This window comes from Lagenorhynchus albirostris, chromosome 11, assembly GCF_949774975.1.
Source record: "Lagenorhynchus albirostris chromosome 11, mLagAlb1.1, whole genome shotgun sequence".
Classification (NCBI taxonomy): Eukaryota; Metazoa; Chordata; class Mammalia; order Artiodactyla; family Delphinidae; genus Lagenorhynchus; species Lagenorhynchus albirostris.
This window is the reverse complement of record NC_083105.1, coordinates 38,291,686-38,306,163: the sequence shown is the minus strand read 5'-3', so window position 1 is coordinate 38,306,163 and position 14,478 is coordinate 38,291,686. Positions and strand designations below refer to the sequence as shown.

The following is a 14,478-nucleotide window of genomic DNA, read 5'->3' as shown; positions in this document are numbered from 1 at the left end:
TACTTAAAACATTATTTCTTCCTCATCTGTACTAATCATCAGTTGTTCCTTTAAGTTGTAGCTCCCAGATCTTCTCCTTCCATTGAGCCTTCCTCCTGGCATCACCTATTTGTGATAGTTTCTATTAGCTAAATTACTTTTATATATGTATGAAGAAGGGCTTATACCCTAAGACTTATAACTTGCCAATACCACTCAATCTGAATGTCTAGTAAATGATATTGATTAAATTCAGGTTAGTGCAAAATGTATATCTGGTTTGGGAAATATTCTTTGCACCCGACTTTTCAGGCATTTCTATGTTTATATTGATCCATATTATGTTAGTGTTAGTAAACTGTACTTTTGTTTGTGTATGTTCAGATCATATATTTGTACCTTGTGTTTTGTAGTTTGTTTAAAATTAGTAGAGACAAAAATATTCTTAATAAACTAGGAAAGATTGTGTTGATACTTTTGTAACTTTTATAAGTATTTATATATTTTTCAGACACCTGTTTTGCTTAAAAGAGAGTATATCTTTGCCTGAAGATACATGTATATAGTCATGACTAAAGATTTAAGGAAACTTGGTCTTCCATGTTAGTATACTTAACCAGGTCAGTGAGAAGTCAGTACAAATTACCATCCTATCATAAGAGGTTGGCAACTTCTTATAATTGATATTCAGAAGTTTAGAGAATAATTACATTTTATACACATTTTCATTTTCTAAGTGGAATATACTAAATAATCACTAAAAACTGGCATGCCTTTAAAGTGTAACAAATTTTTACTTGTATAGATAGATCTACAGACTTTCAATTCAACCATGATGAAAGTATTTCGCCGGTAAGAATAATTTATGCATAAAAATGTAATTTACGGAATACCTTGGCAGAGAATGTTGATCGCTTCATCACAGTTCAGTCATGTTTAGAAAATCTAAACAAGCTGCATGATTATTCCAGGAAGCATGGAATGATGTGTTCAAATGAGTACCATCTGTGGATAGAAAAAGGTTGAGGTTTTTAGTCATTCTTAAAGAATGGAAATCTGATTCTCCATGCTAAACTGAGTGTAATCCTTTTTGTATCTGTAATTCAATAGGGCGGTTGCCTTGAAATAGTCTAGTTCAACACACGGTTCATCAAAAGAGAAGATGCTGGATATAAATGAGGCCTACATACTGCTGGTCATTTGTGTGTGCGTCTGAGGTAGCCTTGTTGAAAAAAATTGTCTACAAGTTGTACATATTTGGCCTCAGATTAGATTTATTTCTTGTTCATCTTTATAAATACACTTGAGTGAAAAATGTGGACAAAATTTTGTATTGCATGAAACCAAAGGACTATTTCATGAACCATGATTTATTCACATAATCAACACTTACTGAGTGCCCATACGTGCCAGACTCTGGGTGTCCCGTGCAAGGCCCATCCCTGAGCTTGTCACATGGAAAGCAGTTGCAATTATTGTTACCCTTCCTTTAGCCAGGTTAGAAATAACTCTTGTATGGATCTTGTTTCTTTGTCAAGTTAAAGTACTGTCTTATTTAGACCTTTTCTTCTCTGTAACACTTATTTGGAGAATAGTGGAGTCTGTGGACAAATATTAATCTGCTGAAAATTTTTTACTGTGCAACGAACTTTGCCATTAGTTTTCTTTCCTGAAATCTAAACACTGGAGGGTATTAAAAAAGTTGGTTAGCGAGCCATGGGCATCTAGTCATCCCGCCTGATGAAATATGGGGAAAGGGTAGCCTCCTCTGCCTTCTCCAGTTCATTGAATAGCTAATGCATCCTTTTTTCCTTCCACCTTTAGTTGCTTAGTAAACCCTAGGAAAAGGAAATTGAAACATGAAAGGGGTAGTTAGTGATGGACTGGAAAGAAAGGGAAATGTCTGGACCACAGTCCCTTGCTCTCATGGGGAAGAGCAGAGTCTATGGTTTTATTTATTTTATTTATTTTTGGCTGCGTTGGGTCTTCATTGCTGCGTGCACGGGCTTTCTCTAGCGGCGAGTGGGGGCTACTCTTCGTTGCGGTGCGCAGGCTTCTCACTGTGGTGGCTTCTTGTCACAGAGCACGGGCTCTAGGTGCGTGGGCTTCAGGCATTGTGGTACGTGGGCTCAGTAGTTGTGGCTCGCGGGCTCTAGAGCGCAGGCTTGGTAGTTGTGCGCACGGGCTTAGTTGCTCTGCGGCATGTGGGATCTTCCCGGACCAGGGATTGAACCTGTGTCCCCTGCGTTGGCAAGTGGATTCTTAACCACTGTGCCACCAGGGAAGCCCTTGTCTATGGTTTTAATGCAAATGAAAAGTCAATATAAAACTTATCAAGTATTCCCACTGCACTTAAGATAAAACTGAAAATCTTGAATCCAGACTGCAAGGCTCAACATTATCTGATTCTGGCCTGCATCTCCAACCTTCTGTCTTCCTCTTCATCTCCTTGTGGTTGTAGCAGCCTTCTTTACATGTTTCCAATGTGCCATGTTCTCTTCCTCAGAGTCTTAACACCCTGATGCTTTTCCCCTGGGAAGTTACATCTTATCTGTCAGATCTCTGATTAAATTATAATTCATCAGGAAAACCTTTCCTGACCATCTATCTAAATCAAGTCTCCTGTTATACCCTCTTATTCATTTGTTCCTACTTTCAAAAATATTTATTAAATGCCTGTTGTGTTCCAAGAATTAATCTAGACCTTCAGAGAAATAATCTAATTATGGTTGGCATTCATATATGTATATAATATATAAATAAACATATATTTTGGAGTAATTGCTCAATCTTTTTTATTAATATGAATGCAGAATAAAAACCTTTCTAGTTCTTCGGTATAACTGTTGGAGTAAAGTGGAGAGGAAAATAGGACTAGGACTATTTGATGTGGGTGTTCAGTGTAGAATTAGGATTTATAGGAAGGTAGATATCTGTTCAAAATAATGAAGGCTGTACAAACTAATAGAGCTATCTGGAAATCAATTTTAAAATAAAGCCCCTCAAGATTTTGCTCTGTATATTTAAGAACAGGCTAGATAAGTAGAGATTGGTCATTTGGTAGAGTGAATTTGTATTAGTTTTCTATTGCTGTGTCATGAATTATCACAAACTTAGTGACTTAAAACAACACCCATTGGGCTTCCCTGGTGGCGCAGTGGTTGAGAGTCTGCCTGCTGATGCAGGGGACACGGGTTCGTGCCCCGGTCCGGGAAGATCCCACATGCCGCGGAGCGGTTGGGCCCGTGAGCCATGGCCGCTGAGGCTGCGCGTCCGGAGCCTGTGCTCCGCAGTGGGAGAGGCCACAGCAGTGAGAGGCCCGTGTACCGAAAAAAAAAAAAAAAGCACCCATTTATTAGAGCACAGCTCTGTAGGTCAGAGTCTGGGTATGCTGTGCCTGGATTCTCTACTCAGAGTCTCACAAGGTCAAATGAAGTTATCCATGGGCTGTGTTCTCATGTGGAGTACAGGTCCTCGTCCGAGCTCACATGGTTGCAGCAGAATTCAGTTTCTTACAGTTCTAGGAGCCAATTCCTGGTTGGCTTTTAGCCAAGGGCTGTCCTCAGCTCCTAGAGATGTCCTGGTGGTCCCTTCCTTCTTCAAAGCCAGCCATGGAGAAATGTTTGTACATTGAATCTAATCTCTTGCTTAGAATACTTAACTTCCTCTTTTGTAACTACCCAAAGAAAACTCTCTGCTTTTAAAGGACTCGTTATAAAATCAGGCCCACTGGATTATCTCTCCCTGACTGATTTGGATCTTAATTACAGCTGCAAAAAATTTTTTTTGCATCAGCACCTATCAGTGTTTGGTTGAAAAACTGGAAGAAGGTGTAGGTACCAAAATTCTTGGGGGACATCTGCCTCCATAAACAAGACAGGTTGACCAAGATCATCTCTAAGTTTCCTTCAGATTCTGATTCTGTGATCTTCTGATTCATTTGCCTGTTCTATGGATTCTACCACCAAAATAGATCTAAAAATTCACCTCTTTCCTATTGCTATCATTTTCTTTTTTCTTTGCTGAACAAATCAAATGTTCTATGAATTTGTCCCTTTTCCTGTTTGCAGTTATCAGACTAGACTTGATAAAATGTACTACTGAACATCTGATTCTGTCACCTTGACAGCTTTCCATTGCCTGAGAAGCTATCTGTAATCCTGTGCCATAGTATGTCCTCAGACTATTTCTCTTTGTCATTGCCAGTGTCAATTATAAGCTGTAAACTTGACTTAGATCACATTACCCCCCTCTTCTTGAATCTCTACCTTTACACTTAGTGGAATCTCCTCTCACATGCAACCTTTTCTCTTAACACTTTTCCTGAACCCCCAAATCAGTCATATTTCTCTGCTTTGTGTTAGAATATTTTGAAAATGTGCCTTATCTCCAAGAGGTCTGAATTCAAACTTAGTGGCTGAGGGATTTCAATAAATCATGGAAACTCTACTTTTTAGTCAGTTCTAAAACTTCTTCCTCTGTAAAGGTAATTGTTCCTTAAAATAACTTTTTCTCTCATTGCTCTTATGCATAACTAAAGATAATGTGTTGTAAGTCATATTATAAGTGTTCTGTTTGTAGAGCTACTTTTTTAAAGGTTACTGTTCAATTAAATACAGTAAGATTTGATGATAAGTATTAGTATTTGAAAACAGTAATTGAATCTGATCATATGGCTTTAAGTAATTTACTACTTGTTTTCCATTGCATTAGACTTTCTCTTCTTTTCCAGGTTTAGGCAAATTTACAAGCAATAGGTCTGTAGATAGTTCAGTAAAAAAAAATTAAGAGGAAATCCAAATTTTTAACTCAAGTCCAGATCTCCCTACAGAACTCCAGACTCATGCATCCATCTATTATTTGACATCTCCTTCTGGGTATCTGATAGGCATTTCAAAGTTAACATGCTCAAAATAAATTCTTAATCTTACTTACCAAAGCTTACTTCTTTCACAGTCATCCCCTTCTTGGTTAAGTGACTTCGTCTTTCTGTTTGCTCAACCCGAAGACCTTAAAGCTTTCTTCTACTCCTTTCTCTCTGTTATACCTGACATGTCACACAGCAGCAAATCCTGTCGGCTCTCCTGCAAATTATATTCAGAATCTGAATACTTGCTTTCATTTCTGCTGCTGCAGTCCTGCCTCATGCCATCCTGATCTCTTGTGTTGACACTGAAATAGCCTACTAATTACTCTCCCTGTTTTCATCCTTCTCTCCCTTGTCTAGTCTCACCACAGTAGCTAGAGTGAAAACATACTTCAGAGCCTGTAACTCCTCTGCTCATGTGAAAGTCTTAAAGTTCTACAATGTCATATATAATCAAGCCTTCGGTGTTTCTTCTCAGACCTCACCTCCTACTAGCCACGCTGGCCTCTTTTTTATTCTTCAGATATACCAGGCATGATTCCAACATAGGGCCTGTAATCACACATTTCCCCCTGCTGGGAATGTTCTTCCTCCAAACAGTCACATGGTTAGTTTCCCCACCTTCATCAGGAACTTCATGTCTCCTAATCAGTCACGCTTTCTTTTTTTTTTAGCCAAGGGCTGTCCTCATTTCATTATCCTTGAACTTTTCCTCCTTTTTCCCTTTCTTATTTTTTTCCATAACACTAATCATCATCCAAAATACTATACATAATACTTATTTATACTTGTGTTGTATATAAACCTCTGGAATGTAAATTACACCAGGGTAGGGACTTCTGTCTGTTTTGTTCATTGTATTCCCAGCACCTACAGTAGTACTTGGCATAAATTAGATGCTCATTAGGTGTTTATTGAAATCTGAATTAATATGATATGTTTAGGAATGAATGAGTTTTATGAATGAATTTTCTAACTCATTAATTTTCTTTACTGCACATATTAACATATAGTTTTTATGAATTGTGTAATTTTCATACAAGTCATTGTTATCAGTCTTTCTATCTCAGCCTTCTGAGAAAAGGTCCTTGCACATATACAAGGACAGGCATGAAAAAAGTGCCCATGTCACTTAATTCATTGTTCTTTTATATTTCTAAGCATAACACACTTATATTATTATACTTGTCTAATAAGTGACTGTTTCTGGAAAACAAGACATAAGCCTATGTATCTTGATTTCCTAACACCAGCCTCAGAGCCTGACACACAGTATGAATATAGCAAACCAGTGGTTAATGCAAAATCTAATAAATGACTCCAAGTAGGACCATGTGATTGCAGGTGATATACAGATACCTTATTCTGTGTATTAATGTCAGTGTGCTTGATGATGTTCTAGAAAGGGTTATACTAATTTTAAATATGTGCAAGATAAAATTAAAATTAATTGTATACATTATTAATTCATTTAATAATCTTGTTTAAATTATAATCAACATCTACTATAGGTAAGATGTGTTTGTGTCTATCTAGTCATTTAAATATAAGAACGTCTTTCTTGGGAACTGAATATTAAAAACTCAGACCCTTCCTCGGAAAGTACATAGGATTATATGAGCATGCAATTTTTCTTTGTACCAGTGCTTATATAAGGAACCAAAGTAAGTTTTTATAAGTAACTTGTGAGTGAATTTGGAAGCAAAATTAGGAATAAAAACATCACAATTGTTTTGTCCCCTAACCCTTTGGACCATTGCTCTGTGAAGTATCACCTTAAGTTTCTGCTTATTATGTAGTGTCCTTCTTTGTCTCTTCTAATAGTCTTTGTTTTAAAGTCTATTTTGTCTGATATGAGAATTGCTACTCCAGCTTTCTTTTGGTTTCCATTTGCATGAAATACCTTTTTCCATCCCCTTACTTTCAGTCTGTATGTGTCTCTAGGTCTGAAGTGGGTCTCTTGTAGACAGCAAATATATGGGTCTTGTTTTTGTATCCATTCAGCCAATCTGTGTCTTTTGGTGGGAGCATTTAGTCCATTTACATTTAAGCTAATTATCGATATGTGTGTTCCTATTCCCATTTTCTTAATTGTTTTGGGTTCGTTATTGTAGGTCCTTTCTTCTTTTGTGTTTCTTGCCTAGAGAAGTTCCTTTAGCAGTTGTTGTAGAGCTGGTTTGGTGGTGCTAAACTCTCTCAGCTTTTGCTTGTCTGTAAAGGTTTTAATTTCTCCATCAAATCTGAATGAGATCCTTGCTGGGTAGAGTAATCTTGGTTGCAGGTTTTTCTCCTTCAACACTTTCAATATGTCCTGCCACTCCCTTCTGGCTTGCAGAGTTTCTGCTGAAAGATCAGCTGTTAACCTTATGGGGATTCCCTTGTGTGTTATTTGTTGTTTTTCCCTTGCTGCTTTTAATATGTTTTCTTTGTATTTAATTTTTGACAGTTTGATTAATATGTGTCTTGGCGTATTTCTCCTTGGATTTATCCTGTATGGGACTCTCTGTGCTTCCTGGACTTGATTAACTATTTCCTTTCCCATATTAGGGAAGTTTTCAACTATAATCTCTTCAAATATTTTCTCAGTCCCTTTCTTTTTCTCTTCTTCTTCTGGAACCCCTATAATTCGAATGTTGGTGCGTTTAATGTTGTCCCAGAGGTCTCTGAGACTGTCCTCAGTTCTTTTCATTCTTTTTTCTTTATTCTGCTCTGCAGTAGTTATTTCCACTATTTTATCTTCCAGGTCACTTATCCGTTCTTCTGCCTCAGTTATTCTGCTATTGATCCCATCTAGAGTACTTTTAATTTCATTTATTGTGTTGTTCATCGTTGCTTGTTTCATCTTTAGTTCTTCTAGGTCCTTGTTAACTGATTCTTGCAATTTGTCCATTCTACTGTCCATTCTATCTCCAAGATTTCGGATCAACCTTACTATCATTATTCTGAATTCTTTTTCAGGTAGACTGCCTATTTCCTCTTCATTTGTTAGGTCTGGTGGGTTTTTATCTTGCTCCTTCCTCTGCTGTGTGTTTTTCTGTCTTTTCATTTTGCTTATCTTACTGTGTTTGGGGTCTCCTTTTTTGCAGGCTGAAGGTTCGTAGTTCCTGTTGTTTTTTGTGTCTGTCCCCAGTGGCTAAGGTTGGTTCAGTGGGTTGTGTAGGCTTCCTGGTGGAGGGTACTAGTGCCTGTGTTCTGGTGGATGAGGCTGGATCTTGTCTTTCTGGTGGGCAGGTCCACGTCTGGTGGTGTGTTTTGGGGTGTCTGTAGACTTATTATGATTTTGGGCAGCCTCTCTGCTAATGGGTGGGGTTGTGTTCCTGTCTTGCTAGTTGTTTGGCATAGGATGTCCAGCACTGTAGCTTGCTGGTCGTTGAGTGAAGCTGGGTGCTGGCGTTGAGATGGAGATCTCTCGGAGATTTTTGCTGTTTGATATTATGTGCAGCTGGGAGGCCTCTTGTGGACCAGTGTCCTGAAGTTGGCTCTCCCACCTCAGAGGCACAGCACTGACTCCTGGCTGCAGCACCAAGAGCCTTTCATCCACAGGGCTCCTTAATTTGGGATGATTCGTTGTCTATTCAGGTATTCCACAGATGCAGGGTATATCAAGTTGATTGTGGAGCTTTAATCCGCTGCTTCTGAGGCTCCTGGGAGAGATTTCCCTTTCTCTTCTTTGTTCTCACAGTTCCCAGGGGCTCAGCTTTGGATTTGGCCCCGCCTGTGCGTGTAGGTCGCCGGAGGGCGTCTGTTCTTTGCTCAGACAGGACGGGGTTAAAGGAGCCGCTGATTCGGAGGCTCTGGCTCACCCAGGCCGGGGGGGTAGGGAGGGTCACGGAGTGCGGGGCGGGCCTGCAGCGGCAGAGGCCGGCGTGACGCTGCAGCCTGAGGCGCGCCGAGCGCTCTCCCGGGGGAGCCGTCCCTGGATCCCGGGACTCTGGCAGTGGCAGGCTGCACAGGCTCCCCGGAAGGGCGTGTGGCTAGTGACCTGTGTTCGCACACAGGCCTCCTGGCTGCGGCAGCAGCGGCCTTAGCGTCCCATGTCCGTCTCTGGGCTCCGCACTCTTAGCCGCGGCTCGCGCCCGTCCCTGGAGCTCTCTCAAGCAGCGCTCTTAATCCCCTCTCCTCGCGCACCAAGAAACAAAGAGGGACGTAAAAGTCTCTTGCCTCTTCAGCAGGTCCAGACCCTTCCCCGGACTCTCTCCCGGCCAGCCGCGGCGCACCAACGCCCTGCAGGCTGTGTTCACGCCGCCAACCTCAGTCCTCTCCCGGCGCTCCGACAAAAGCCGGAGCCTCAGCTCCCAGTCCCGCCCGCCCCGGCGGGCGAGCAGACAAGCCTCTCGGCTGGTGAGTGCCGGTCGGCCCGATCCTCTGCGCTGGAATCTGTCCGCTTTGCCCTCCACACCCCTGTTGCTGTGCTCTCCTCCGCGGCTCCCAAGCTCCCCCACTCCGCCTCCCGAAGTCTCCACCCGCGAAGGGGCTTCCTAGTGTGTGGACACTTTTCCTCCTTCACAGCTCTCTCCCGCTGGTGCAGGACCCGTCCCTATCCTTTTGTCTCTGTTTAGTGTTTTCTTTTGCCCTAACCAGGTACGTGGGGGGTTCCTTGCCTTTTGGGAGGTCTGAGGTCTTCTGCCAGCGTTCAGTAGGTGCTCCGTAGGAGTTGTTCCACGCGTAGATGTATTTCTGGTGTATCTGTGGAGAGGAAGGTGATCTCCGCGTCTTACTCTTCCGCCATCTTCCCGGAAGTCCCTCCAGTTTCTGCTTATTAAATGTGGGAATGTTAATCTAAGGGCAGTTGTAATAAGAGATCACCACTACGTGCATAGTAAAGGAATATTTGTAAATCCCATTTCTCCCTCCTGTTCACACAATGTTTGGTAATTCCAATTGTTTTCCATTTTTTTTCCCTTCAACTTCTAGTTCCCAGCACTCCCACAAATATTGCTTTTTCTGATGTTCAGTCAACTAGTGCAACATTGACATGGATGAGACCTGACACTATCTTTGGCTACTTCCAAAATTATAAGATTACCACTCAACTTCGGGCTCAAAAATGCAGAGAATGGGAATCTGAAGAATGTGTTGAATATCAAAAAATTCAATACCTCTACGAAGCTGACCTAACTGAAGAGACAGTGTATGATTTAAAGAAATTTAGATGGTATAGATTCCAAGTGGCTGCCAGCACCAATGCCGGCTATGGCGATGCGTCAAATTGGATATCTACACAAACCCTGCCTGGTCGTAAGTATTGTTCTGTATATGTATGTATACTTCTGCATTCAAGAAAAAGCTCTTTAAATGTTTTTCCATAGAAATCATTCAAAATATAGGTAAAGATTGCTCTTGTAACTTTAGTTTTATATTTTAAAATTAACTGGTTGCCCTAATTGCTTAAACATCATTAACCATAATAGCATTTATTTTTTCTTAATTGAATCCTGATGGGAAATTCAATTTCAGTCATTATTAGGGCTTTTCTCAAACTCCCAGAGTGGTACCAAGGTCCTAGAGTCTTATATTGTAACAAAAAGCATTGTGATCCTCTAAGTGGTCTGTCATTAGGCTATACTGATAGCCATCAAGTACCCTTCGTCTATGCCTACATTTCCCCCTCGTATCTGGAAGCTCTGCTGCTTTTATGCCAGGCTTTACCACGTTTTCAGTGACTTTAGGCTTACACACACACATAGAGTTTCAGTGATAAATAGATGCTGTTGTAGACCTTTATAAACAGTGAAATAAACTTTGATCTAGAGGCTTTATTTTTTAGGTAGCCAAATGTGTATCTTCTTACTATTCCCCGGAGTACCTGGCATAATGTTTATATAGTAAATGTTCAATGAATATTTGTTAATGCAATTCAACATTTGAGACAGAATCCAGACAACTCAGCCTTCAACACAGTCGTCCAACCTCTCTTCTTTGTGGCTCTTGGACTCTTGATTTCTGTGAGATCTGCTCTTCTGGTTTTTCTCTCACCTCCCTGATAGCTCTTTCTCAGTCTCTTTTGCTTATTCTCTCTCTCTCTCTCTCTCATTTTTTAAATCTAAGTGTTGGAGTGTTCAGAGATAATATACTTGGCCCTTTTCTTTTTCTTTTTTTTTTTTTCATTGGCCCTTTTCTTTATCAACACACAACCCCTATGAGATCTTACCTTAAGTGACCTTATCCTGTCCTATGGCTTTAAAGTCTACTTATATAGTGATTATTCTCAAGTATCTATTTCCAGTTCTGATTGCTCCCTGGAACCCAATCAGTATATTTAACTGACATCAATGGGAAGGTGTATCTAATATCCTCTCAAAATTAACGTGGTCTAAACACTAAGTCTCATCGTCCGAATGCAGAAAATGAAAATTTAGGCAGTGTTCTTTCCCTCTTCTACTCCGCCAATGATTTATTTCAACCATGCTATCTAAACACATCCCTCCATTTGCATTACCAGCATATTAGTCCTATCCTTCATTACTGCTACCACTGCGTTAACCTGACCTCCTTAGCTTTCATGCTGATCTTTTTAAATGTAAATCAGATGATGTCACTTCCTTGTTTAAAAAGCCTTTCAGTGAATTTCCATTGCTCTTGGAATAAGATTTAAATTTCTTAACATGATTAACTAAGCCCTATGTGACTTGGCTCTTACCTAACACTCTAACCTCATCCATAATCATTTTCCCACTTACCATTATCCTCCACTCATACTGGATAATTTTTGTGTTGTTTGAACACACGAAAGTACTAGAACTTGGCCCTGTTCATTTGGATTGGAATGTTTTTCCACGTCTGTCTTTGCATGAGCAGCTTTTTATAATGTATACTTCTACTTGAATGATTCCTGCTAAGAATGAATTTCCCTGACCACCCAATCTAAAAGAGCCATACAGTTTTTTTCTAGAATATCATCTTATCTTAATGAAAATTTATAATTACCTCATCATTTTTTAGTTATATGTATTTGCTTATTTTTAGAAGGTGTCTTGACCATTGCTGTTTCTTTATTGCCTAGAATGGTGCCTGGCAACAGTAGGCACTCCATAAATATTTCCTGAACGCGTTAAACTTGATTAAATAAGCTAAAATGGGGGAGGCAGAGTGAACTGTTTTCCAGTGCAGGGGATAGAGAGGATGATAGTGCCATAACGAAGAAAAGGAAAATATGGAAAAATCAAATTCAGGTTGCGTTTAGTCAGTAATTATGGTTATTTTGAGCCTGTTAGCTTTGAGAAGAAATAACTATGATAATCTAATTGACTAGAAAACAGAAAGAAACAGATGCTTAGAGATTAGAACATAGGTAAAGTTCCGAATTTTAGTTGCTTCAGCCAGTAAGACTAACCAAAATTACAAGTGACCAGGGACAACTTGAAGTTACCTGAAGACATCAGTCAGGTACCATAATGAATGAAGCAGGCTGATGTAAGGCGACTGAGAGTGGTGAAAACCTTGGCAGATTAACAGAACGTGCCGTCTACAGGGGCAACCACTACTCACCTCTGTCTGATTACTGTCTTATAGAGAAGTCATGCTATTAGGACTTAGGATGTTTTCAAAGAAACAGGAAAGTTAGATTTTTTAATGTGAAAATACTTAATTTCTTGCTGTAACATGTTTTTAAAATTTAAAAACATTTAGTTTTTCAAACCAAACATGTCAGTAGCCCACATCTGGCCTGTGGGCAGCTAATTTGTTACCTTTGATTAAAATAGACCATATGCCTGAGCATCTGCTGCCACTCAGGGTTCCCGTCCCACTCCTTAGGAGCGTCTCACTTGGACAGAAGCCTGCTACAGTGAGCCAGGAATTCGAATTTCTAAATGTATCATTTCCTCAAGTACTCTAGACAGGATGGTGGAAGATGTTCAATTAGCATAAAACAACATATAACCTGACCAGTTCAAAAGCTGGTAAATGAAACTGGAAAGTTGGATTTTTTTTTTTTTTTTTTTTTTTTTTTTTTTTTTTTGCAGTACGCGGGCCTCTCACTGTTGTGGCCTCTCCCGTTGCGGAGCACAGGCTCCGGACGTGCAAGTTCAGTGGCCATGGCTCACGGGCCCAGCCGCTCCGCGGCACGTGGGATCCTCCCAGACTGGGGCACGAACCCGTGTCCCCTGCATCGGCAGGCGGACTGTCAACCACTGTGCCACTAGGGAAGCCCGGGAAGTTGGATTTTTAAAGAATCCCCCATTCTTATTCTGAAAATTTGAGAGTCTTTCTGCTTGAATGTCATTTCTTCCCCCCTGAGTCCCTCCACTTCCAACCCCACTTTAAGGTCTATGACCCACTCACTAGAATTTGGTCATTTTCAATTCCCTACTACTCCACTTTGCCTATTCTGGTTTAAAAGAATAATGGTAGAATATTTCAAATATTTCATAATTGGTGTGAGCTTTTTAAAAAATAAATAGCATTATTTTTCTAGTTTTATTAGGATGTGTTCCTTTGCCATCGGTGGTTAGTTGGTTGATTTGTTAGTTCTTGATGGAATGGAGAGGATAATCTTGGCTTCTTTTTCACCCCAGCTCCCAGATCTTTACTTGATGACTAATCGAAAGAGTGCCTTTGTATGGAGTACCAGTTTGACTTTTATCTGGTACTTTTCTTCTGTCTCGGTCTGGTATCTCACTGCCACAATTTGACTTCTCCATCAGAGAGTACTTGGGTGTGAAAAAAATTTATCAGTAGTTAAGTAGATTTTCTATGCTACTCCTATTCCCTTTTATTGTTCTTTATCCTTAAGGACTAATTTTCTACTCTGTTCTTTATCAATAAGATAGAAAAGGGGATACATGGAAAGTTGCCTTTCTACCACTGTGATTAAGAGAGAAAAGAGAAAAGATTTATATATTTCAGAATTTGTTACAACAGACTTACTATTTTTCTTGGCATTCTCAAAGTTATTAGCTTTTCAGCTGAGTATTCATATGGGGGTGGTAATAATAAATTAATTTTGAAAGTTATGAGAATGAGTTGGTCACTCTTCATTTAGTCTCAGAAATGAAAGGGACATTTTTCTAATGATAAATGTATTTGGATTTCATAAGTGTATGGTAAAAAAGTTTTATTTAGTAAGCCAAGGAGAGATACTCTGAGGTGGCATTTGATATGAAAGACAGAAAGACACTACATATATTATTGCAAGACAATATATATAGTGAACTACTAACATATTGTATAAGAATATGAGAAATAAGAACAGTCAAGCAACAAAAATCTTGAAGAGTAGTAAGGTTTTTAAGATTGAAAGCAAGTAATGCTTAGATGTTGATTCTACATACCAAAGATGAAAAGCATGACAGACATTTTGCAAACATAAAAAGTAATCTGGATGAAGAAATTTAATACGATTTTTTATGTCATTGAGTCCAAAAAAGTGTTATGTTGTTTTATAAGAAAATAAAACAATGAAAATGAATGATTCCTCTGAATTATGGAAAACACTAAACAACAGTATAACTCAGTATAAAATCACTATTTCAGATTTGTGCATGTTACTCTAATAGCATCAAGTTGTGCCCAAGCACTTATTCCCAGAACTTCTTATCAAAACCTGGAGCTTCTTTGATAAGGAGCTAGCAATTGATAGCTAGTTTGAGGTCAGATTATTCAACATTTGAATAGCTCAAATAAGAAGACCA

General features: G+C 39.6%; 1 protein-coding gene across 1 annotated transcript in view; it reads left to right on the top strand.

Annotated features, from left to right (window-relative positions):
* Positions 1 to 14,478, top strand: part of PTPRQ (protein tyrosine phosphatase receptor type Q) — a 198,346-nt gene that overhangs the window by 98,162 nt on the left and 85,706 nt on the right. Inside the window, exon 26 of the mRNA XM_060165124.1 lies at positions 9,761 to 10,084. Within this exon, the coding sequence (XP_060021107.1) occupies positions 9,761 to 10,084 (324 nt within the window). The remainder of the gene's footprint in view (positions 1 to 9,760; positions 10,085 to 14,478) is intronic.